The sequence below is a fragment of the Leptidea sinapis genome, chromosome 19 (assembly GCF_905404315.1).
Source record: "Leptidea sinapis chromosome 19, ilLepSina1.1, whole genome shotgun sequence".
Classification (NCBI taxonomy): domain Eukaryota; kingdom Metazoa; phylum Arthropoda; class Insecta; order Lepidoptera; family Pieridae; genus Leptidea; species Leptidea sinapis.
In genome coordinates, this window is record NC_066283.1 from 12896583 (window position 1) to 12921879 (window position 25297).

A 25297-nucleotide genomic window follows, 5' to 3' on the forward strand; every position below is an offset into this window, starting at 1 on the left:
TGAAGCACATGCATGCAGCATCCATGGTCATGAAATAAGTAAATAAAAATTCACAGAAGAAAATTCACAGGGAGATATTGAAAAATTTTTAGCGGACGATTAATTCATCCGATAATCGGACGACTAATTAATTTTTTTCGTCCACGAATCACGATTACAGCACATTTTTTTTTGGCGTGGTTTTAATAATATAACATTCATTGTTTTGAAACATATTTCCTACTAAAATAGAAATATGTTTAGAAAAATATTTCCAAAACTTGGAGTTGGACAAATGTTTCTCCTCGACAATAGACAATTCTTTGAGTTGCAATATTAAGTTCTTCTTTTTCTTGTCACTTAAGATTGGCTTCAATTGACATATTATGACAAATAAAAAATATTTTAAACATGATTTATAGACTATTTTTAATCCTATTAGTAGTTAATAATATATATTTGGCTACATGTTTTAGTGGTAATCACAGTAAAGATGATCAATGCTCCAAGTGTACGTGGTCGTGTGAGTAATATTAGGGAAGACATATTACTTATCTATATAACTATGTGCTTTAATACTAATGTTAATTTACAGTGTTTCGACGTAAAAGAGCATATACTGAATATACGAGGTGGTACGCAAATGCTGAAACAACGCAAGAATTTATTGTAAATGTGTTGGAAGATGATATGACAAATCCAAAAATAAAACCTATTGTAGCTGTGAATATAGAGCCTATAAAAAAAGCGGAAGAAAAAATCATAATAGGAGCTACGTTACCAACAACAGAAACAACTAATGATTTGTTTGCAGATTATACAAGATTTATAATACCCACTCCAATAGTGTCGCGTTATGGAGATCCAGTTCTAACATCTGTATCTCACAAAAATTTACCTCCCGTAAAACCCAAATGTAACACACTTACTTGTTTGAATCGATAAATTTTTGTTTAATATAAATTATGCACATCCAATATAAATATTTTTAGTGCGCAAAGGTGAACAACAAATTGGTCCAATTAAAACATATGGTGGAGACCGAACGCATCACGATGAAAGTCCTCCAGCAGTACCTAAATTTATTTCAAGGTCTAACTCTCGTTTAATACAGCAGTATGCACCTTTGGCTTCGGTTAAGTTTACAAAACAAACGAGTCTGGGACCACTCACTCCACGAAATGAAAAGAAATTTGTAAGTGAAATCACTTTTAAGTCAAACAGAGTTTTGAATGAAATTATTATAGTATACTTTATTTATAGGTCCTACATAGAACTCAAAAATTTCCTACACGAACATCATTAATTTACACGAACGCGCAGGACGATACTAGTACTGATAATGTGTACCTTTCCCGGACGTCTCTCACACCAACTACGCTAAAATCCAACTTTATTGATGATGATGATGATGACGTAAATTTCCAAATCACAAAAGATACTTACAGCAGCGATTATACAACAGCTCATAAACAAAGATTTGATCTAAAAACAGCATCAGACTCAGACTCATCATATAATGACATAGAGGATGAAGATAATAATATCGAAGGCACTAGTGTGAAAATTAAAACAGATGTTTTGGCTAATGAATACGAATTTGATGGTACTAGTCAATTTAATATTGGAAAATCTGAAATTGAACAAAGTATGATACCAACTACAGCTGCTGATGTAGATACACCTGTAAATGATAAGGATGATGAATATGAAAATGAGATGAAATCGCTCTCAATACAATTTCCAGAAATAATAGCTCCTCCTAAAAGCGAAGATGTAAAGCGAAATAAAACAAAATGTAATCTGAACAAAATTAGACCGTTTTCTTTTAATAGACCGCGTACACTTCACGAGGTACTGTTTTAAATCGATATATATATCAAACTTTGAGGTATATATAAATTTATTCAAATATTTTTTAAATATTCGTTGTAGATTACAACGCAGCTATTGCACTGGGCAGAAGTGAGCCCTGTAGCAAAATTGGTAGATATAACCTACAGTAACTACACAGTAATGGAAAATCCAATTTATATGATGTTAGTGGACGACCTTAGCAGGGGTCAAATCATTTCTGCCAAGCAAACTGTTATGATCGTTGCTGGTATGTTTTCAAAAATATCAGTAATCAAAATAGTTAAACGTGTATTTAGTTTACCGGAGGTTAGATGTATAAAATATTTGTTAGAAATTTTGAAAATCATCGGAAGCTAAATCACTTTTAGTAAACTCCATTACATCACAGATTCAAACTTCCATTGTCTTTTCTTATTTGTATTTGGTTTTTGCCATTTGAACCGTCTGAACAGACCCTTAACAAAGTTCAGCGACAAAAATTTAAAGTTTGAACCCTTTCAACTTTTAATGCTCCAACTTAATTATTGAATGTCAACTGTCATTCGATTCGGTTGAACTTATCAATTTCAGTAAATTTTATTTACGTCCTTCCTGCCTTCTAATCTATTTAGACGTTTATCATAATCATTTATTTTTTTATTATAAATGTTGGGTATATAAGGACAAAGTCAACGAAACAAGAGATCCAAAATATTTTTTATATCAAGAATATCCTTTAATTAGCCTATTCCCAGAGAAAAATAGCAAGCTAAGTAAAATCCATATCATAATAAATATTCTTGAAGGAAAACATTTTTGTACCTAAATGTTTCACACTCATGCGACAAAGTTTTCTTCTAGTAGTTTCACTTATCACTGGGTCAGAGTCTTGGCATCACTCTTGGTCAAACGTCATTTGAGAACAATTTTACAGTCCATAGATTCACTGTATTCATAACTGAAAAGTTACTTCGATGCACCGGACATCTGACATGACAGTGTAGTGTCTTGGAGTGGAAAAATAGATGTTCGTTCGACGAACGTGAGAAGGCTTTTAAGTTATATTCTACTTGAAATGGTTTACATTCAATTGGGCTTAGGGTAGCTAGTTACGCACTAATCTGAGGTCCTTCACGCTAGCAAACTGAGTTCGCGTCCATTTTTGCACAGCGTGCTTGGGCACAACAACGTATCAGCAGTGATGACGACCAAGGAAATGATGATGCGTTTATGTCACTTGGTGTACACAATATACAATGTGTAATGGACATAATCGTCAACACTATATATATATCTTGCGATAGTCAACAAAATCGCGCGTTACACGCAGAGCAAAAACGCGAAGCAGCCTCAAATATATATAAAAAGACGTAGAGGTAATGAATTATGATTCGTACAGGTATCCAGGGTAGAGACCATCACGCGGTGTCTGCTGCCTTATACTTACTATACCAGCTGATAGACAAGAGCGACTCTCATACAGACCTCCTTACCAAGTATCGTTTCTGGATAATTCCTGTCTTCAATCCTGATGGCTACGATTACTCCATGACATTTCCAAAGGTAAACAGATATAGATTCAACTAATTAATTTATTATCATCACTGTCACTATTCAGAAATGTTATTTTGTTGTTTATGGTAGAGAAGGGAGTGGGCGAAAAACCTTCGTCAGGATTGGGATTCATGCAAGGGTCGAGATTCGTGCAATGATTGCAGCTTGTATGGTCTCAGATGCACAATACACGCATGTTATGGTGTTAACCTCGATCGGAATTTCGAATATCAATGGATACCACGTAAGTTTTGAAATTTATTTGGTGCTTTTTTAAATAAATCTGTGAGTCGAATATGTGCCCTGCCCACTGCCACTTTGGTTTCGCAATCATTTGGGCTATGTCGGTAACTTTGGTTCTCCTACGGTTCTCTACGGATCTCGTGAATATGCCGCTAATCTATTTTGTATAAAAACAAATTACATCCACACATACATAAATTCAGTGTCCCACTACGGCTTCCAAAAGAGATATATTTTGTAAGTCTAAAATGAGTTTTAAATTGCGACTTTCTTACTGGCGAATTTTTAATTTCTTGTGTATGGCCTTGATATGATTGTATTCCGATAAATATGATAAACTTAATAATTTTATTATTTTATGAATATTATTGGTATGAATATGTTGTAAAATTACTTTGTTTATTTGTGGCTGGTACCATTAAATAAATGACATTTTATAAAATAAAAAGTACCTACTTATAAAGGATTTCCCGCCAATTTCAAACACGTTGTTACTACCGCACCAATTATGTAGTTAATGGAAAGAAGAATTTCGATTCATTTGGAAGTTTAATGAAAAACATGAAAAAGGGGAAAATGTGACGCAAGTCGCAAAATGAAATTATAAACTTACCACTGTGTCAACAAGAGATACACAATTCGTTAATTATCTATTGAAACGTAATGGAACCGGATTAAAAAAAAAGATTGATCAAAAGTGATAAACAGTTAATTACCAACTACAAAACCAAGCGTGAACTTGAAGATTGATAGGTTTTGCTGGCAATTGCTTGCTTATATTGTTTGGGTTGACACCAGCAGCCGAATTTCACCACCGGACATACACCACAAGATCCATCTTGTTGATGTCTGGTATTCTGCAACCACGCCTTTTGCAAGGAATTTCTTACGTGACAAAGCCACTTTATCAATGGAGTCAATTATTGGCTGCAGTTTTCATCAACCCATACTCAAGCATAGAGCCGGTTATAATTTATATGTCTAGATCACGGACGAGTAAAAAAGAAAGACTCCACACCGTGATATTAGCCAGTGAAGCACCGTTATGCTAGTGTGTGTGCGGTTACGGGGGATACTAGTTACACAATTTTTTCTACCTTAAATAATCATATTGCCACAAATAGTATCGTTTTTACACTTTTTCATAACGCACGAAGGCATTTTTAAAATATTTTATTGAGACGCAAACTGATCTGTCACAGACAATGACAATTCTCATAATGGCCGCCTATCGGCCTGTAGTAGTGTAAGTGTGTGCGTAGGGCTATGTATTTACACGTTAATCGGCTTGTTTTGGTGCTACACTGTTATGTGTGTAGGTGACACGGAGTCCTTATTTTTTTACTAGTCCGTGTTCTAGGTAGTCTCTAGCTGTTAGACAACCAATAAAAACAGGCCAGGGATAACACTTTAGTGTGCGTGACATGCTACGTCTTACACTCGCAATTTGTATGACACTTTGTGTTAGTGTGCGTGAATTGCTCAAAATAAAGGTTAGTTCTAAAGTAAATATTTTATATCTAAACTTATAAATGATGTCAGCATAGAGCATACTCCCTTAAAGGCCGGCAACGCATTGACCCCTGATTTTGCTTGGATGTCGACGATAGGCGATTGCCTCACATCCTATCACGCGAGTTTCTTGTCTATTTGCCCGGTTTGTTAGGCAATGCTGTGTTTTTAAGGAAATAATGAATAAAAAAAGCAGCCAAAGCTCACTTTTACCGCAGGACCATCTAATAAGATTTCTACTGCCAACAGCTGGTGCTGCCAACAGAAACGTCTGGAATTGATCAATAAATAGGGGTTTACATTATGATAACGCCAGACCAGACAAACTTTAGCCACTCATCAAAGAGAGAGAGAAAGAGAGAGACAGAGTATTGATCTTGCTCCCTAAGATTTACAGCTGTTTCAGTATCTTCAGAATTCTTTAGATAATATAATAATAAGATAATACAATATGTTAATAAACTCTGAAAAGAAAATAAACTTTTTCTCCGACTTTGATAAAGACACATCGATGCATCAAAGTCGGGGGCTGTTATTTTTTATAATCTGATTGTTATTAATTACAGAGATTATTTAGGTATCATAATGCTTCATCATCAACTTATGTAATGATTATCGTCTAATTAATAAGATAATCATAAAAATTATACATATTTATCAAATCAAATGTCAAACACGTTCTACGTTTATTGAGATTAGTCGTCGAGATTAGGAAATTATTATTAGTTTTACGCCGAATATTTTGTTTTGGAGTTGTAGCTATTTGAATAAAAGGTGTACAAAATTAACAAATAAAAAACAACCGACTTCAAAAAACACTATTCCTAAACAATAGATATAATATGCACTAAAAAGTATAAAAATAATTGCGTATTTTAATACAATCTAATTCTAGTTACGATTATTGTTATTATTGGAATCGCCCTTCCGCCGACCCGCTCTCGCCTCTCGCCTCCTCACGACTCAAGCACATCTCACCTATAACTATGTATGTAGTTACAATCCCATCTTGGATGACACAATTGAGAACCTCCTCCTGTTTTGAAGTCGGTTAATAAATATAAACAAAACCGTATAGGTTTTTAGCTAACTGAGTCGATAGTCATACTTACTAAATTAAAAGTAACCACACAAAAGCGAGTTGGACTCACCCGCCGAGGGATCTGTACATATTATTTGGTAACTACTTTGGTATACGTATAAAAATGGAAAAGGATTCATTTTCACTTCGTCACAAATCGAAAACCATACATCATAAAAATAAGTAACACGTACCCATACGATACCCCACATGAGACGGTTAACTTAATTCATGTGAAAGACCCTGTTTTTATTCTTATTATAACAATTAAATAGTTGTCAGACATTTCTCTATACTTGTAGTATACGACGGTATGTTGCTTGCCAAATTTCATAGTTTTAAGTCAACAGGAAATATGCTATAAAATAGTCCCTTGAGAGTGTCGTCGAAATATACAATTTTTGTGGCGTAAACGGCCGTATTTTTACATCAACTTAAAAGTCTTCCACAGCTTCAAGCACGATACATTCACGCGTACCCGAGATAAAGGTTCTTGACAGACAACAAAGTGAACCTATATGGTTCTATTTTGTAATAATAGAGAGCTTACCGGATGCGTTGTTGCAGGAAACGTTCCGGAAACAGGGATTGAAGGCAACAGTCTTCAATCCCTGTTTCCTATCCAAGATTCTCCGTCAGTCATAACTGTATTGAATGCATATTATATATATTATTCAACGACAACATAATTACTAAGAAATTTGATATTTATATGATAACCCTCACTCCTGGGATTAATGTACAAATTAAACTTGAAGAGATAATTTATGTTTTTTATGGAATAAGGGACGAGACGAGTAGGACTGCAGTGCCGTTCAGGATTCTTGAAGAACCCAAAAATTCTGAGGGGCACTACAATTGCGCTCGTCAGATTGAGACATAAGATGTTAAATCTCATTTGCCCAGTATTTTCACTAGTTACCGCGCCCTTCAGACCGTAATACAATAATGCTTACAAATTACTGCTTCACGGCAGAAATAGGTGCCGTTGTGTTACCCATAATCTAGCCGGCTTCCTGTGCAAAGGAGCCTCCCACTGGGAAATGAGATTAAGATTCGCGGAGGCAGTAAGGAACGTAATGAAGATATAAGTAATACCCGATCTTTCTTTTCCATCATCCTCGCTATCTTGCAGATGAGGAGTTGCGGTCAGAGCACGCTTGTGGTGGGCTGTACTCCGGAGCCCGGCAGCTGAGCGAGGCTGAGACCAGGGCCTTCACGCAATTCTTACACGAACAGAAGACTCCTTTGTACACTTTCATTGCCTTCAAAGAGGGTGATGTACTTGTGAGTTTTTTTTAAATTTGTCTCATAGATGTATTCTTTACATGTGTTCAGATGCGCAAAAAGTTCTATCTAATGCCTGGTCAAATATTTTAGACTTTGGCCTATTTACTAAAAAGGTGGAGGTTAGTAATTGTCGATGTGTTCTTGTTTTTGAATAGAACTTTATAACCGACAGGGAATGGAGTTCCATTTTGTTGAGTTTCAACCTGATGATATAGCAGTTTCTTGATGGGAGTCATCGAATTATCGAACAAGTATTTTGAATTAAGAAAACTGATCAAAAATATTTTATATAAGATTAACGATTGGTCTCTGCTGCGCGATTACAGCAACTATTAGATGCTTGTGTGCTTCTTCAAACTCAATGGCAATTTTAAAATTTTGTAACTTACGCTTCATTTTACATTGAAATTAATAAAACACAAAATACTTACTGATGATATGTGATTTCAGTGTCTTTCTTATTACCTGTAGTATTATTTTTACAAGGTTTTAATTCTCAACCCGCCATTTTAGTTTCAATTATTAGCAAAGCTTAACATTACATTCACGTGGCACGTCAACGTCACACATTATTCGAGACTGGCTCAATACGCCCACTTGGGCGTAGTATTCGTTGCAAATACGTCTGCGATACCTAGTAGCCCAGCGTACCTAGAGCGCAGCGGAGAACAATCCATAATCTATGTATTTTATTTTAAATTTAGAAATATAAATTTCAAGTGCGACTTTTCACACTTTTTAACATAATTTAAATATTGGTAAACCTATCTACTTTTTCATTTTTCAGGGCGTGATGTATCCATATTCCCATACAAAAAAGAAAAGAGCTTTTGATCATATCTATGTAAGTAATACATAATATATCTGTTATAGAATAATTAGATATGATAATAAAAACAAAATCACGCAAGAAATGTAAAAAATCGCAAACAGCAGTGTATCTGCATCAGTAACAAATGTAAGGATATTTACAAACAAACAACATGAGATACAATTACATAACATGTTGGGGAAAAAGTTCCTTCGCTTTAATATGATAAATCAAAATTAATTTCGAAGTTTATTGATATTTATTAACAGTATAAATGTGTCATTTTTTCGATGACTATTTGCCATGTTGTATTGTTGTAAAATTTTGGGCTTTTTAATCAAAAAGTAGTCCTCTCTTGATGTTAACCTGGCACTGCCTAAAGAATTCTGGACAGACCGAAACAGGCGGAAATGGAAGGTCTGTCAATCTGTCTTAATTTTTCCTATGTTGCTAAAATGTGTGTGGTCTAGCGTTATCGTGATGAAAGAGCAAACGATTTCTCATGATCTTTTCTTTCACTCAACTTCTTGCCTAAATTTTGCCCTCTCATCAATGTCCTTCCAATTTTACCATACACGCAGCATTATGATCTTATTTTGAGTTAGCCCACATTTTTCTGCAGTTTGTGCCTGTCCGACTTTTTTGGATTTTCTTATCGCATGTGATCCACTTTTCATCACCACTTATGAATGTCTTCAAAAATGCTTTCGTCTCAATAAAGAATTGCAATTGAGTAGATGATTCATTAAGTTTCTTTAAGTGAGCTCCTATCACCCAAAGGTCGAACTGTTTTCAAATGGGTAAAAACTGCTTTGTGGTCAATATTCTTATATATCAATATCAATATCCAGTTCTTCAGCTTTGTCGTAACTAATGATATGCCGATCTTGCTCCAGTTTTTCAAGAATAATGTCCATTTTATCCGTAACAGGATGAACAGACCGAGGTGTATCTTTGAGACTTAAACCCACTTTGTTCTTCTGTAAGAGTAGCTAGTAAGATATCGCTAGACCACACACATTTTAGCCACTTAGCACAAATTAATATAGTTTGGCTGGAAGGCACTTTCAGATTTCCACCTGTTTCGGTCTGTTCATAATTCTTTTAGCAGTGCCAAGTTACCATAAAGAGAGGACTATTACAAGGACTTGTCGCATTTTTTGATCAGATAGCCTAAAATTTCTACAACAGTAAGACATGACAAAAATTCATCGAAAAAATGGCACATTTAAACTGTAAATAAATGTTAATAAATTTTGAAACTAATCTTTGATAGGTGGGTAATTTTGAGTAGGTTTAAGCGTAATGGACACCGCATAAGGCCACAAATATTTTTCGCAGCTTGCGTTATATTTTTCCTTCCAATAGAATTTTGAAATGTATCGAATTTCTTCATTAGATTCACTCATTTTCACACCAAGAAACACAAATGAAAAAAAGCGGAAATAAAAATTTATTCAGCCTTTTAATGTTAACAAATAGTGCAGCCGAAGAGATTTCATTACAAGTTTATGCATCACACTTCATGTGAGAAGACTTGCCCGACTTATGGTATTTTTATAAAATTATATTAAATGATTATTTCAATAAATCTTTAAAAAATTACATCATCCTCAGCCGGAAGACGTCCACTGCTGCACATAGGCCTCCCCCAAAGATTTCCACGACAATCGGTCCTGCGCTGCCCTCATCCAATGTACTCCGGCGATCGTCGTTCCATCTTGTGGGGGGCCTACCAACACTGCGACTTGCTGTACGTGGTCGCCAGTCGAAGATTTGTCGGCCCCTCTGGCCATCTGTCCGTCGAACTATGTGCCCTACCACTGCCACTTCAGTTTCGCTATCATTTGGGCTATGTCGGTCACTTTGGTTTTTGGTTGCCCCTACGGATCTCCTTCTAATTCGATCTCGCAGGGTAACTCCGAGCATAAAATATTACATCTCTTGCCATGCTATAAATAGCTTGGTTCCAAACATTTATCATAGGCGACTTAGGGCATTTACCATTCTTTCTGTCCAAAGACTTCTTTGCACAGGATGCCTGCTAGATTATCGTTACCACAACGGCTCCTATTTCTGCCATGAAGTAGGAATGTGTAAGCATTATTGTATTTCGGTCTGAAGGGTGCCGTATCTGGTGAAATTACTGGGCAAATGAGACTTAACATTTTCTGTCTTAAGGTGACGTAGTGCTGCTAAACACTATGCTTGTCTTGTCCCTTATTGTTATAAAAATATTTTTGTTCCTCAGAGACAGCGAGCCCTACGTGCAGCCGCAGCTGCCTACAGCATCAGCAGTAGACCCTATGTCGCTGGACAGACTTCAGAGTTTCTACGTGAGCATATTTAGGAATATTATATAAGAACGTTTGAAAACGATTTCAAAAAGTTACTACACCATCGAGAGTGTTCCATTGCTTGGGTCGACTTATGTTATCAACTGTAAAGTAGACCCTGTAGATTGGGCCACAACCTGAGAGTTGAACAAGACATACTAAGATTTACGATCCATGCGTCATTTGAAAGGTTGCTGGTTCAGAACCCACATTTTTCATAAATTTTGGTTACAAATTTAATTTGTATGTTTGATGAAACCAGAAGTGGGGGGCATCACTTTGTAAATAACAAATTGTTTAGATTTGAAAGAGCGACATCTCAAGTCAATTTCCTAGTATGCAATTATTGAGGTTGAGCAGGTTATCAACTATAAAATAGATCCTGTAGATGAAGCCACAACCTGAGAGTTGAACAATGCATACCAAGATGGCAACGGTTGGCTCATAAGAATGCTCGGACGGAAACTGATAGGTCGCGGGTTCGAGTCCCACATCTTTCATAAAGTTTGGTTACTAATTTAATTTGTATAATATATGACGTCTTTAAATTTTTCACTCAATCAATCTTTATTATGAATGATTTTACCTTAAATTACATACCTATATTCCATGCTGAATGCATGTACTCCTTTCATATTTTGGAGTGTTTTAGGTTTATATTGCTTCAACTTGAGCTTGCTTACAGCTCTGTATGCTGGTGGCATCGAAGACTGGGTGGACGGCCATCTGGGTATTGATAATACTTATACCGTCATGTTGTACCGACCCACCGACTCCTACAGCTCAAAGTTAATAACAGAGGTTAGAAATTATATTGAACACTAGTATATTAGAAATGACATCGAAAAAAAATTCTAATGGAATTTTGAGAAAATACATGCCTTTTGTGGGTAGTGTGAAAACACAATAGAACGCGGCTCTACCTATTGTGCCACCAACGATCTTTTATTGAGATTTTATGATGTGATAGTAGTCCGACAGACATTGTTCTGTTCATCTAAACATACATATAAATAAAAAAAAACTGTCTGTCTGTTTGTTCCGGCTAATCTCCGAAATGTCTGGACCGATTTTAACGGGACTTTGATTGACAGGTAGCTGATTTAATGAGGAGTAACTTAGGCTACGTTTGTTTTAGAAAATTTCTTTTATTTTCATAAAATAAAGCAATGTTGTAATGTCCAAGAAACAGTCTTACTCTAAAAATATTTATTATATGGCAAACAACGTTTGCCAATTCAGCTAGTAGTAAATAAACTCTTGTGCGTGGAAATTCGTAAGTAACTCATTATAAGCTGACGTCTACTTAGCGAAAGAAATATTCCAACTAAATTTCAAGTCTCTAAGCCTTATGTTTACGGAGATATCGTGATGAGTCAATACATAATATGTAGATTATGATATATTAAACACTGTCTTAGTTTGTGATATTATGAGTATTATTTTAATCTAGCTAGGTAATTAATTACATTGTTTAGATAACTACAATATCAGAAAAACTAAATTGTATTTATCATTAAAATATATATCACCGTCCGGTGATAATATATTATTTAATGTAGAGTATGTGAGGTAACTAGAATGTAATTAAATCTATGCAAGGAGCGTCGCACACCCAGCAGATATTGAAGCCACTGTTACTTAAATGCCACATTGGAAAAGAGACATATGCGCTTTACGAATATAATAGAAATTTAGTTATTTACCAAAGGAAGTGACATAACATATTGCAACAACACTTAGTAAACGTCATGAAGCCGATTCATTTCGTAAAGGGTTTTTGACATGGGCAGAAGAACTGATAACACTTTTAAAAAGTTAACTATATAATAATAATAATAAAAATTTTGCCTTGAACTTAATTTAAGTATACAATATCAGCTTATTACAAACATACATTAAGACAAAAGGGAGTAGGCTCAGCTTATGCTGCTTGAAAAAAAATTTCATGCAGCCCTGGTTTTCAGCCATTCCCATCTCCCTAAGGTGTAAGGATACATAGTAAAGAGGGCAAACTAATAACGATTACAATGCAGATCTAAACTTTTTCTAAATGTATCAACCTCTGTATAAATTATGAGTGTATTTGTGAGTGTGAGTGTGTGTGTTGTATAAATATATGAGTGTGTGTCAAAACGCATAAATAGGCATAAAAGGCAGTTTAAATGTAATATGAAACGAGCTGCAAATGTTATGGTTAAATCATGAAAAATATTTATTTAAGGGAAGTTCTTTCCATACACATTAATTGAATAATATAAATCGTTTACTTCCTTTCTAATAGCCATTGTGTCATTAAATGAGAACGTTTATAACTAACGAGATAGTGGTGAATTTGAAGCAGTTCGTTAAATTGCAGAGGATTGCTAAATTTCAAGAAAGAGCCACAAATTCACCTGAATACCAGGGGTCTTTTGTTAGAAAAGTAATCTAAGTATGTGTTTTAACAACAGGTCCCCACATTAAGATATGATTCAACTGATAATATACAGCTGAGTTTTTTTTATATAAGAGAGAGCGAACGGGAAAGAAGCTCTCGTGATGTAAGTCACCATTTATAATCATTCATAGACTTTCGCGACACCAGAAGTCATGAAATGCGTTGCTGGTCTTTACGTAGGAAGATACTCTAAGTTTGTAAGTCCCCTAGTCGTATTTGTTCAAGAAAACTGCAATTCTTTGCAATGCCAAATACTCTAGCCGATCGTGAATTACTGGATCGTCGATGATTCACCGCAATCGACCGCATACAACCAATGTTCGTTGTAGTAGCGATAGCCTACTATCAGATCAATATACAAAATGAGAATCATAAGAATATAATATCGTTCCGTTTTTCCAAAAAATAGTGGTAAGAACGTTGCATGTTCAGTGAAACAGGTTACACGCAGACTCGATTTTCATTTTTATTTATAAAAAAAGTATAATTTATATCATGCATATAAGAGTATGGTCCAATAGTAATAATAATAGCCTTTTATTCGGACCAGGTAAATAATATTACATATAGTAGAGTACCTACGTAGTTCTTAAATGTTTAGTGTCTATGGCTTTTTCAAATTAATTCACTGTTTGCGCTTGGTGTGCGACCTTACTAATACGAAAGACAACATACATTATTCTATTCTTTTTCAGAGGGTAGTGCACGAGGCTTATGCCGCTGTTCACACGCTTCTTCTGGAAAACGTGGAGCCTTTAGGACCCCCGCCAGTTGTCCTGACGAGAGCGCACGGTTCCATCCGGACATATTCTATTAACGTTATTTTATTACCTTTCTGTTTTACGTTTATATTAAAATATTAATAAAATGTTATAGTTAGTGATGCCTGAACAATTTTTTATTTTGCGGCTTACTATTGGAATGCCGTCGGATACCAGTGATCGTATTTACAAGGTAGGTATAGTTCACGATATATGATTGCTTTTTGCTTAAACGCTTCAAACATATCTGTTGGCTAGGAATTAGATCGGCTCCTTGCCAGTACCGACTTACGTAGTAGCTACGGACCCTCCATATTTATATGTATATTTCGTATCTGAGTACTTGAATAGTATATTCCGTATAATTTTTTCTCTTTAAGATTTATTATTATTAAGATTCTTTTTTCTCAATTATTGAGTCCTTAAAATGTTATGTTTTCTTATGTGAAAGAACACATAGCATGACTAAACTTTAGTTCGTTCACGGAGGTCTATTAATTCTTAAATATTAATTAGGAGTCTCAGTAAGTACCTACCTAATCTCTTTCATGCACAGTTTTGAAGACAGATAGATTTATCACGGATTACGTATTGAGTCTTTGGGACACCTTTTGTAATACGGGCGTTTTGTATTATGACTACGACGCTATTAACTGCCCGTACAAATTTGTGAATAAAAGGTTTGTCGGATCGGAAATTTATTGCTTAAATTTTTCATTTCTCCCGGAGTATATTCGATTGAAATTTTAAATTAAATTTAAATGTTCTTGGGACAAATCTACCATTTGATTGACTGACTCTTAAACAAACCCGATAATTCTGGATTTCATGACTCATTTTATAATAATTTTATCATTCAAATGTTAATAATTCGATCTCTAGTAGAGCTAAGTTCTGAGTAAAACCCTTTGCAGTGTTTGCAGGAGTACGCTTATTGACTTACAAGAGGCATTTGACATAGTGGACCACTAGTTTTCTTAAGATATCGTCAAAGCGGATATGAAGGGAATTTTTCATCAACGCGTTTCATTCATGCTTTTTCATTAATGATAGAGACTAAATTGATAGCCATTGTTTATTATAAAATGATGTTGCATAAAAGTGGTTGCGCAGGGGACGATTAAAGGTCCTACATTATTTGCGTTATTTATAAATGACATGACTATTTTAATAACAATACCTGATAAGATTAACAGAGTAGGTACATATAACGTAAATACTAGAGAAAATTATTATTTTGTATGTAGGAGAAGGGAGAAATCTAGAACTACTTAATCTATGATCCATGATGGTATTTGGTAACGTCACACGTGGTAGGATCACATGCCGTATAGCCCCGACCTTTTTTTACTTATTATTTACTGAAAAAGAAACCTCGAGGAAAACGTTTTTTGAATGCCAAGGTAGCTGCGTTCCAAAGGCCCTCGAAGAGCCACTCGTCCTTAGGAACCCTAAGGACGAATGAGCTAAGTACTTTTCTCAGTGGTTCTATCGGTTGCAGCGAAGTATTGACGTACATGAACACTATTATGAAAACATATAATAAAACTAATTACTTGCTCGTTTAATCTGTTTTTGATTTTAGAATAATTTTCAGTTTGACCCTCGTACTTAAGATAAGATGACCATGTAGGTACTAATAATACTTATTATTGTCTCATTACATAAGACGAATTCTGTGCGATTTAATTTTATTACGTAGGTAGCACTGTAAATGTTTAGAACTGGCCAGTTAGAAAGATTGCTAATGAAAAAATTTTTTGAATTACAATTTCAGAACTCCTTGATAACCTAATGTAGTATATTGCATTCCTTTGTCATTTGTTTTTGTGAATTGGCGGCAAATGTAAAACTCTTGTTACACGTGAAAATGAACCTAACGCGAGAAAATTTTCGGTCAATGATTTATTATGACTTTCGTTGTGGACTTACTCAACAACAAAGCTATGATAGGCTGCGATTAGCATTTCTTAATAAAGCCCCATCTTACATTATTACATTAAGCCGTTCATTTTCTAAACATTTTCAGTTTTATCTAGGTATTACCTGACTTTGTGTGTCCCAAGTATGACAATGCACTCGTAGATATTAATTTTAAACATCGATGTGAAGATTGAAATTTACAAAAGAGTAGCGTGTTTGACCTTGCTCTTACTTTACGTAATATGCGATTTACTGCCGAGTACAATATTCCATTCCATTATTATTCACTAGCTTTTAACCGCGACTTCGTCCGCGTTAAATAGTTACTTATTTATTTATTTTATTTATTTCAAGGAATATCAACAGCTGTTTACACAAAATAAAAATACAATAGAAACTTAGAGCTAATTACAGATATTCACTAATAGACAATAGAAGTAGTAAGAAGCAAAATTATAAAGAGTAAACATGTAAAATTATAATCTAATAATAAGCACACTTGATATTCACAGGATAGGATTCAAAAAACATTTTCATGATACATTGTTTCATTGCTTTGACAGATGTATTAAAAATATCCAAATTAATTATTTCACTGCTTAGTTTATTACAGGTGGTGCTAGCTCGCAAGATATAACTATTGCTCCGGTAGTTAGTAGATGATTGAGGTATATACAATAAACGGCTATAGCGTAGTGCAGTTGACGAAGTTCTCAATGAAATTGTCGAAAGAAGATCTGGACAATCAACCTTATTTTGAGCTATTTTCTAGAAGAAAGCAATGTCAGAGATCATACGTCGTATCTCAAGCGGTAGTAAATGTTGCTTTTTACAATGCTGTTCGTAAGACCTTGAATTGTATCTGTCGTTAGTACGGTAGCATAGAAAGCGTAAGATTTTTTTTGAATATTTTCTATTCGAGTAATATATGTAGAATACAAAGGATTCCAGATTTGAGAGGCATATTCTAAGTGACCACGAACGAAGGTGCAGTACAATATCTTCAGTGTCTTGACTTGATGTAAATCACGAACCCTGAAGAACGCCACTCGATATGGGTACCCACCCTGATATATAATTACTGACAACAACAGCTTGAGTGCGATTATGAATATAGGAGGAAAACCATCTTAACAAATCACCGCTGATACCAATATTATAGAGCTTATTAAGAAGGATGTCATGCCGTATTCGGTCGAATGCCTTACTTTGGGCATTATTTTTTTATTTTTAGGATACTTTTCAAATAATACGAAATTTGTCTGGTGGCGTCACTTGCTTGGAAAAAGTGAGGGATGAGCACATCCGCGGCACTTTTAGAGTCAGGCCAATCCCAGAAAAGCTGTTGGAGACTAGAATGAGGTGGTATGGGCATGTCATGAGGCGCCCAAAAGATCATATGACCAAGAGAGTGCATGATATTAACACCGGGCCAAGAGGACGCGGAAGACCCCAATTAACATGGAAATCAGTAATGGACGAAGATCTACAAAAAGCCCAAATAGATCCGCAGACGACCCAGGACAGAACGTCCTGGTGAAGACTGATTAGGAGACCCGACCCCAACTAAAATGGGATAGTGCGAGGATAAAGAAGAGACTTTTCAAATTGCTCTTTCCGCTGCTGGCAGCGCTCTTCTATGATACAGCCCATATCCCTTGTCACTGTGGACAATCTCTTTAATAGTATTTCCCTGTGAACTTTAATCTCCTATATTTTCATCCCCATCTAGGTCAAAGATTAAAATATACTCGAATTTACTTCTTATCAAGTGCCTAAATACAAAGTGTAATGGTCTTATCTTCGATAATGACGAATTATCATACAAACTGCCATCCCCTATTTCAACCCCTTCATTTATTTTTTTGCAATAAAAGGTAGCCTATGTCCTTTTTCAAGCTCTAATCTATCTCTGTACTAAATTTTATCATCATCGGTTCGGTGGTTAATGCGTGAAAGAGTAACAAACAAACTTACATTCACATATATAATATTAGTAGATATTGAATGTGCACATGAGGCATTACAAGTGTAGAACTAAACAGTATCTATGTATCGGTTCCTTTGAATAATATTTGTTATTCAAATGAACTTATATCACAATAGTTTGCTAAATGCGTCACAACTTTCCTGATACTATTTAGTAGTAATTATTTAAGTATACGTTATATTATTTTTTTATGAAAATAAAGGACGAGACGAGCAGGACGGACGTTCAGCTGATGGTTAATGATTGCAACAACAACAATGCAGAGCCGCTCAGGATTCTTGAAAAACCCAAAAATTCTGAGCGTCACTACAATTGCGCTCGTCACCTTGAGACATAAGATGATAAGTCTTATTTGCCCAGTAATTTAACTAGCTACGGAGCCCTTCAGACCGAAACACAGTAATGTTTACACAATAATGCTTCACGGCAGAAATAGGCGCCGTTGTGGTACCCATAATGTAGCCGTCTTCCTGTGCAAAGGAGCCTCCCGCTGGGATATATTATGGTGTGCTATGGCTTGTGCTCACTTGTGGATATTGTAAAACTACTTACTTACAAATAAACTTGGTATAAAGTTATACCTGAGAATAAACCCAGAATATGCAAAATGTTTTTCGAATGTCAAGCAGCCTTGCAAATAAACGCGGGAAACGTGTTTAGGTCTAATTCAATCGAGGGAAAACAAAAAAGAAAATTAATAAACTAAATGCTATACGAACAGATACGACTTAGGGACCTTCAAGAAAAAAGCATACCTCAATGGCCGGCAACGCATTTCTTGATACACCTGTTGTTGCGGATGTCCATGAGCGGTTGCCTCACCTCTCCCCATCCCGTGAGCCTCTTGCCCTATTTTTAATGCTATTGTTAAGCATTCAATTTTAATTGTAACATAGTTTTTTTATTTACTTATACTGCTATTAAATATGTCTGTTTTTGTTTTTTACAAATCCGCGGCAACAATAATCATTACAACAAACCCAATTAGAAATCTTCTCCTTTTTTGGAAGTCGGTTTACACTTCACAGTATAAAATATGAGCATGTATAGAGTGTTATAACAAAATGTGATTGGCTATAGCCAGCGTCAAACACATATCAATGTATGAGATAGGTTTTCGCTTCTCTATCGACATCGATAAAGGGTATTATAAAACCAAACCTGCTTATACGAATGTCACAACATTCGTGAGTTGTTTTTAGTGAAGTGAAGTGCTGCAAGTTAAATGGTGTTCAGTGAAATTTCATTTGTTTTTTAAATATTTTTTTTTAAATTAACAAAATGGTAAGAACTTTTTCTAATAGTTTTATCAATCATAGTTCAGTATAGGTATTTAAAATATTTTTTTTGCTCATCTCATTTACGATAAACGTTATTTATAAAATCTTTTTTTTTAAAGAAAATAAGGGACGAGACGAGCAGGACGGTCAGCTCAAATGGTAATTCCCAAACATAACATTACTGTATTTTGGTCTGACGGACGCGCGCCGTAGCTATCGAACTTACTGGGCAAATAAGACTTTACATCTTGTCTCAAGGTGACGAGCGCAACTGTAGTGCCGCGGCCGCTCAGAATTTTTGGGTTCTTCAAGAACCCCGGGTGGCTCTGCGTTGTAATGGGCAGGGCGTATCAATTACCATTAGCTGGACGCCTTGCTCATCTTGTCCCTTATTTTCAAAAAAAAAAGCTTGAATATCATCCTCACCATCTGCGTTTCAGGAGTTTTCAAGGAACGTTCAACTGATCTAATATGGTTACGGGTACGTTTAAAATGGCGCTTCCATTTTTATAAAGATCAGCAACGTCCAGTTATTCCTCTATTGTTAGGTGTTTATTATACAATATCTAACATTTCTTAACATTTAACACTAATATGTGTTTCGAAATATGTACAGGACAACTATTTTTGTTAACACTTATGAAAAGAAGAACACAATATTAAGTAGTACTTATAACCAAACTAGCCGTTCCTGCCCGCTTCGATGAGCGAATTTTAAAAGGAAATAAATAAAAAAAGGAACGTTGGAATTCGAAAATATTCATCCATAAACCATCTTGGATAAATTTCGCATCGAATGGTGGTAGTTTCATGTCGATACAAAGACATAGAACAAAGACCATTTTCATAATACCACAATACATCCACTCCCGCTCAACACCTTAGGGAGGAGGGGATGGCTGAAAAACAGCGCTGCATGGAATCATAAACCCATGATTCCATGTCAGGTGAAGCTGAGCCTTTTCCTTTTACCTTTTGTTTCATAGCGTATCCTAATTGTTCATTTTATATTTGTAATGATTTGTATGGCAATAAAGAATTTATTATTATTATAATATTTGTATAGAAGATAGATATACAAAGATTAATCTTGAAGTGGTGGCCCCTACGCGATGCGCGCACAAACATACAAACAAACCGCCAATGTTATTATTTTGCGAAATCTTCTGTTTTTGTATGTAAAAATCTATAATCTCATCCCAAAGATAATAAGAGAGGTATCGTCAAATAGTTATTTCTCACCTATATTGCAAATATACCTTAGTAAAATCTGATAAATTTTATTATTTTTGACAAATTGACAATTTTTTATAATATAATATAATAATAGAAATGATATTAGTAATTAGTTTAAAATTTTAAATTAATTGATATTAATGAAACTAATGATTAAATAATTTGTAATTTGTATGTATGTATAATAGATATATGTAACTATGTAATTTGTATGTATGTATTTTGTAAAATTTGCACGTCATAATTAAGGCAAAAATGTACCTACTTTATAATATTTATATAACATCAATCTAACATGTTTGCAAATACAAACTTTGACTTTGAATTTAATGCACAATTGGAATTTCAATTGGAATTGGATTCAATTTGGAAAATATTTTGGTTAAGGAGTGTTTTTTCTCATTCTCACTTAGGTCAATAGAAGAAGACAGAGTGACAATTAGCAATGCTTTAAGTTAGCAGACTATTATGAATAAGGGGGCTAATCTTTACTATGTAGTACTACACCCGGACACGTCCACACGCAACCAATAGCCGATTAGAACTGGCCTTCCGGCTTCCGCTGTACTTTGCATTCCTTATATAGCACTCAACGTCACACGGTTAATGTCACTGTCGATGTCGTGACAGTGACAATGATAGTTAACACATACTCTGTTAAGACTAGATGTCAGTACACTACAGTAGGAACAAGTATTTGCGGCGAGACACAAGTACTTACACAAGTACTCAATGCGAGTATTATTTACAGTGAAAATATGTTTTTTTAACTTTTTTTTTATTTTAAGTGTTTTGGAGTTTTATTACCAAATCAAAATCAAATCAAAATGGTCACGGAAATGACACTTATGAATGTCAGAAAAAAATAAAATATTATTCTTATTGAATCTACCGCTACTTCGTAAAGGGTTGAGCTAATGAGAAGAAGTAGCAAGAAACTCATTGCCACTCTTTTATATCAAGATTAACATTTAAGTACTTACATCGATTTATAAATCATTTCAAATTACAATGCAATATGTAAAATGATGCAACAGACACACTCAAACGTCAAATAGTCAATGTCTTATACGAGTAAGTCAAAAAACCGTTATACCATATAAGCTTAACTGCTGCATTTGATATTTTTTTATTTTTTTTATTTAAGATTTTTTTAATTAATATTTTATTTTAGATGTGTTTAAGTTTAAATTGCCGTTAATTCAGTTACACAAGTTATAGATGGAAGAGTTGAAAAATGTTATAATTTCATTTCATTTTGACCGATAAATATATTATCTATGTATACAAATTATTTAAGTTTTCTTTAGTGTTAATTCCGCCAATATTTGTCTTTAAAACAATTCGACACGTGTTTCGCCTCTACACGAGGCATCCTCAGGACGTGTTGTCTCGCCAAAATCTGGCACGAGACTGAACCAAACGTTTTGGGCTGCCAGACGCTGAAGCTTGGTCAACTTGATGTATAATTTCGCCTGTTCAGCTATACCTGCCGATTTAAGAAAATTTATTGAATTAGGCGTTACTTTGCGGAAATCCATAATTATACAAATTATTTAACGAGTCTCGTGCCAGATTTTGGCGAGACAACACGTCCTGAGGATGCCTCGTGTAGAGGCAAAACACGTGTCGAATTGTTTTAAAGACAAATATTGGCGGAATTAACACTAAAGAAAACTTAAATAATTTGTATAATTATGGATTTCCGCAAAGTAACGCCTAATTCAATAATTTTTTTTGTATATTATCTATGCTTTAGAACAACACGAATCCAATTTGTTGAAATATAACTACAACTAGTAATAATGATAAAGATAATCACAAACATAGATAAAAAGGTAATCTAAGAATCCTTAATCCTTTTAATCGAGATTGTATTTTGAGTAACGAGTTTGGTAGTGTTACGATTTTATTTAGTTACAAGCTGACCCAGCAAACGTTGTATTGCCGATATTAAAATCGCGATACAAAAGTAACTGTTGATCGTAGATGGGTGAAAGTTTGAAGTTGTATGTATTTTTTAATCCTGACTCATAATGAAACAAATTAAAAAAAAAATGTAAAAAAAATGAAAAAATAAAATGCCTTGGACCACCCTTAAGGGGGATGCAAAATAGATGTTGTCCGATTCTCAGACCTACCCAATATGCACTCAAAATTTCATGAGAATCGGTCAAGCCGTTTCGAAGGAGTTTAACTACAAACACCGTGACATGAGAATATTATATATTAGATATCCAATACCACAATGTCTAAGTTGTATCACTTGTGTTTAAAAGTAAAAGTTAAATAAATTTGAATCAAATAGATTATTTTACAATAGCTGTAATATACAATACAAATAAGTTTGTAAGGTGCTTTTTTATGGAATAGGAGGACAAACGAGCGTACGGGTCACCTGGTGTTAAGTGATCACCGCCGCCCACATTCTCTTGCAACACCAGAGGAATCACAAGAGCGTTGCCGGCCTTTAAGAAAGGTGTACGCGCTTTTTTTGAAGGTACCCATGTCGTATAGTGCCGGAAACACCGCACAATGAAGCTCATTCCACAGCTTTGAAGTACGTGGAAGAAAGCTCCTTGAAAACCGCACTGTGGAGGACCGCCACACATCCAGATGGTGGGGATGATATCCTAACTTGTGGCGTGTCGTGCGAACGTGGAATTGGAAGGTGCTGCATAATATCAACTATTTCATAAAAAGTAATAAAGAATAAACTGTATAAATATATATTATCGTATATTGGATGTATCAACCTTAGTTTGAATTCATTGTTTGTGTCATGATGCTTCGTGAACATGATGGTCGTGATAACTGTCGTAATTAGTAATCGCATCAAAAAAATACAAATAAAGGATTGTGTGGTTTTATGAAACCACGGTAAAAGTGAAACTTTTTTTCACATTACAGACATTTAACTAAACATTTTTGGAATAATATTTGGAATGATAATGGGAAATAATAAAAGTAGACTAAGTCTCCAACTAATATTTTTATTGAACACTGTTTGCGAACTATAGGCGCCGCCCGACCGTCACGCGACATGCAACATGCAGACGAAAAAGTTTGAGACGATGTAATAAAAGTTTCACTTTAATAATTTATTAACTACTAGCTGACTCGGCAAACGTTGTTTTGCCATATAAAGTATAATTCACGCGATAGTTTTATAAGTAATAAAATATTGCCTACCCAGCACCGAAAGAATCATTCAAATCGGACCCGTAGTACCAGAGATTAGCGCGTTCAAACAAACAAACAAAGCTGACCCGGCAAACGTTGTTTTGCCATATAAAGTATAATTCACGCGATAGTTTTATAAGTAATAAAATATTGCCTATATATATATTGTACATCATTTTGTTCTATTGTCAATAGTTTTTGCAGCGCACGCAAAAATAGGTTTTCGATTTTACACCTTGTGTTACAAAATAGCAATTTTATTACGGATCCCTAATTTTGAAAAAAAAACATAGCTTATAGCCTTCCTCGATAAATGGACTACCCAACACTGAAAGAATCATTCAAATCGGACCAGTAATACCAGAGATTAGCGCGTTCAAACAAACAAACCAACAAACAAACACTGCAGTTTTATAATATTAGTATAGATAACAGGTAACATTAAGAAGGATTTCAAAAGGATGAATTCATTTTAGTTTAATTGGTCACAATTTTTACTGACTTGACCTATAGTCATAATATCCTAATAACCTAATAAATAATACAGAATATTGAATATCGTCATGTGGCATTTTATAAGTGTGTATCTACACGAATTTGGTATCCTTAATTTTAGGTATACGACTTAGATTGACAAGATCTCCGGTGAGCTAAACAAGACACCGCATAAACAATAGCTTTTTTATTACGGCAATTGTTAAATGCTTGTGTGCGTTGCATCTTGACACTCAATGGCGTCTTTCGAATTTTGTGTTATTTTACATTGAAAATAATAAAATACAAAATACTTACTGATGATATGTGATCCCAGTATCTTTTATATTTCTTATAATATTATTTTAACAAAGTTTTCCCACGCAAACCGGCATTTTACTTTCAATTATTAGCAAAGTTTTACGGAACATGTGGCACTTCAACGTCATACATAGTTCGAGACTGCTTCGAGTACGCCCACTTGGGCGTAGTATTAGTTGCCGCATTTTGCGACTACGCCAGCAGTATCTAGTTGGAGCGCAGCGGAGACCAATCCTTAATCAGTCTTAATCTTAATAGTCAAACGTACCCGAAGACACTTCTATGTTAGACGTTAGTAGCCCCCCCCCCCCCCCCACAAGTTGGACTGATGATCTGGTCAAGATGGCCGGAATACGTTAGATCAGGGCAGTGTAGGACGGATCGCCGTGGAGATCTTTGGGGGAGGCCTTTGTCCAGCAGTGGACGTCTTCCGGCTGATCATGATGAAATAGTCATAAAACCAAATATTATAATATAAAATTTATCACGCCAAATGTCAAAATTATAGATAGTATGGTTAAGCGAAGAGGTGGTAAATCCGATAGAATCTGCTATATTTCTTGGCAGTACTCTTGATTCAAAACTACTGTGTTTATTATTTTTATTTGAATTTTACAAGACATGTTTCAATAGCTTTCAGATACATTCACTCAAATCATTCTAATTATAAGCAGTCTATTAATACACGTAAAATAATACACTGACAGAACGTTGCGCGCGCGCCTAAATCGTGCCGATCTGAGGCACACCCACCGCGTGATCAGAGTTTCCCGGAACGGAAAGGAAGCGACTAGTTTCCCTACTTTAGCTATTTTCATACTATTATGTCCATTGACATATTGATATGGGGTGGTGCAGCAAATATTGATACCATCTTTATGCTGAAGAAGAAGTCTGTTCGCGCTTTTTATAAATACTTAGGTCCTGAACAATCATTCACAGAAAAATTTAAAGAAATAAATATTTTAACTGTTGCAACTCAATATATTCTTGATAATGTTATGTATGTTCATAAACACATTAACGAATTTGCTAGAAACTATCTGT

At 34.9% G+C, this 25297-nt stretch overlaps 3 protein-coding genes across 3 annotated transcripts in view; 2 read left to right on the forward strand and 1 right to left on the reverse strand.

The window, feature by feature from the left end:
- Window positions 1–25297, reverse strand: part of LOC126969735 (zinc carboxypeptidase A 1-like) — a 117877-nt gene that overhangs the window by 14806 nt on the left and 77774 nt on the right. The gene's annotated exons all lie outside the window — the stretch shown is intronic.
- On the forward strand, window positions 381–13976 carry LOC126969742 (uncharacterized). Its single transcript, XM_050815306.1, has 12 exons — window positions 381–502; window positions 575–895; window positions 972–1174; window positions 1243–1833; window positions 1915–2083; window positions 3215–3378; window positions 3460–3613; window positions 7341–7492; window positions 8283–8339; window positions 10558–10642; window positions 11328–11443; window positions 13778–13976. Exons 1-12 carry the CDS (start codon window positions 391–393, stop codon window positions 13943–13945), a joined length of 2292 nt encoding a protein of 763 aa, XP_050671263.1. The 5' UTR covers window positions 381–390; the 3' UTR covers window positions 13946–13976.
- Window positions 18948–25297, forward strand: part of LOC126969728 (sodium-dependent nutrient amino acid transporter 1-like) — a 31063-nt gene continuing 24713 nt past the window's right edge. Inside the window, exon 1 of the mRNA XM_050815285.1 lies at window positions 18948–19040. Within this exon, the coding sequence (XP_050671242.1) occupies window positions 19038–19040 (3 nt within the window). The 5' untranslated portion in view covers window positions 18948–19037. The remainder of the gene's footprint in view (window positions 19041–25297) is intronic.

Excerpts from the sequence above, each read along its gene's own strand:
- LOC126969742 (XM_050815306.1), top strand. The coding sequence starts at position 391 with ATGATTTATAGACTATTTTTAATCCTATTAGTAGTTAATAATATATAT. Across the intron at positions 2,084-3,214 it reads AACTGTTATGATCGTTGCTG|GTATCCAGGGTAGAGACCAT; the intron begins GTATGTTTTCAA and ends TGATTCGTACAG. Across the intron at positions 3,379-3,459 it reads ACTCCATGACATTTCCAAAG|AGAAGGGAGTGGGCGAAAAA; the intron begins GTAAACAGATAT and ends TGTTTATGGTAG.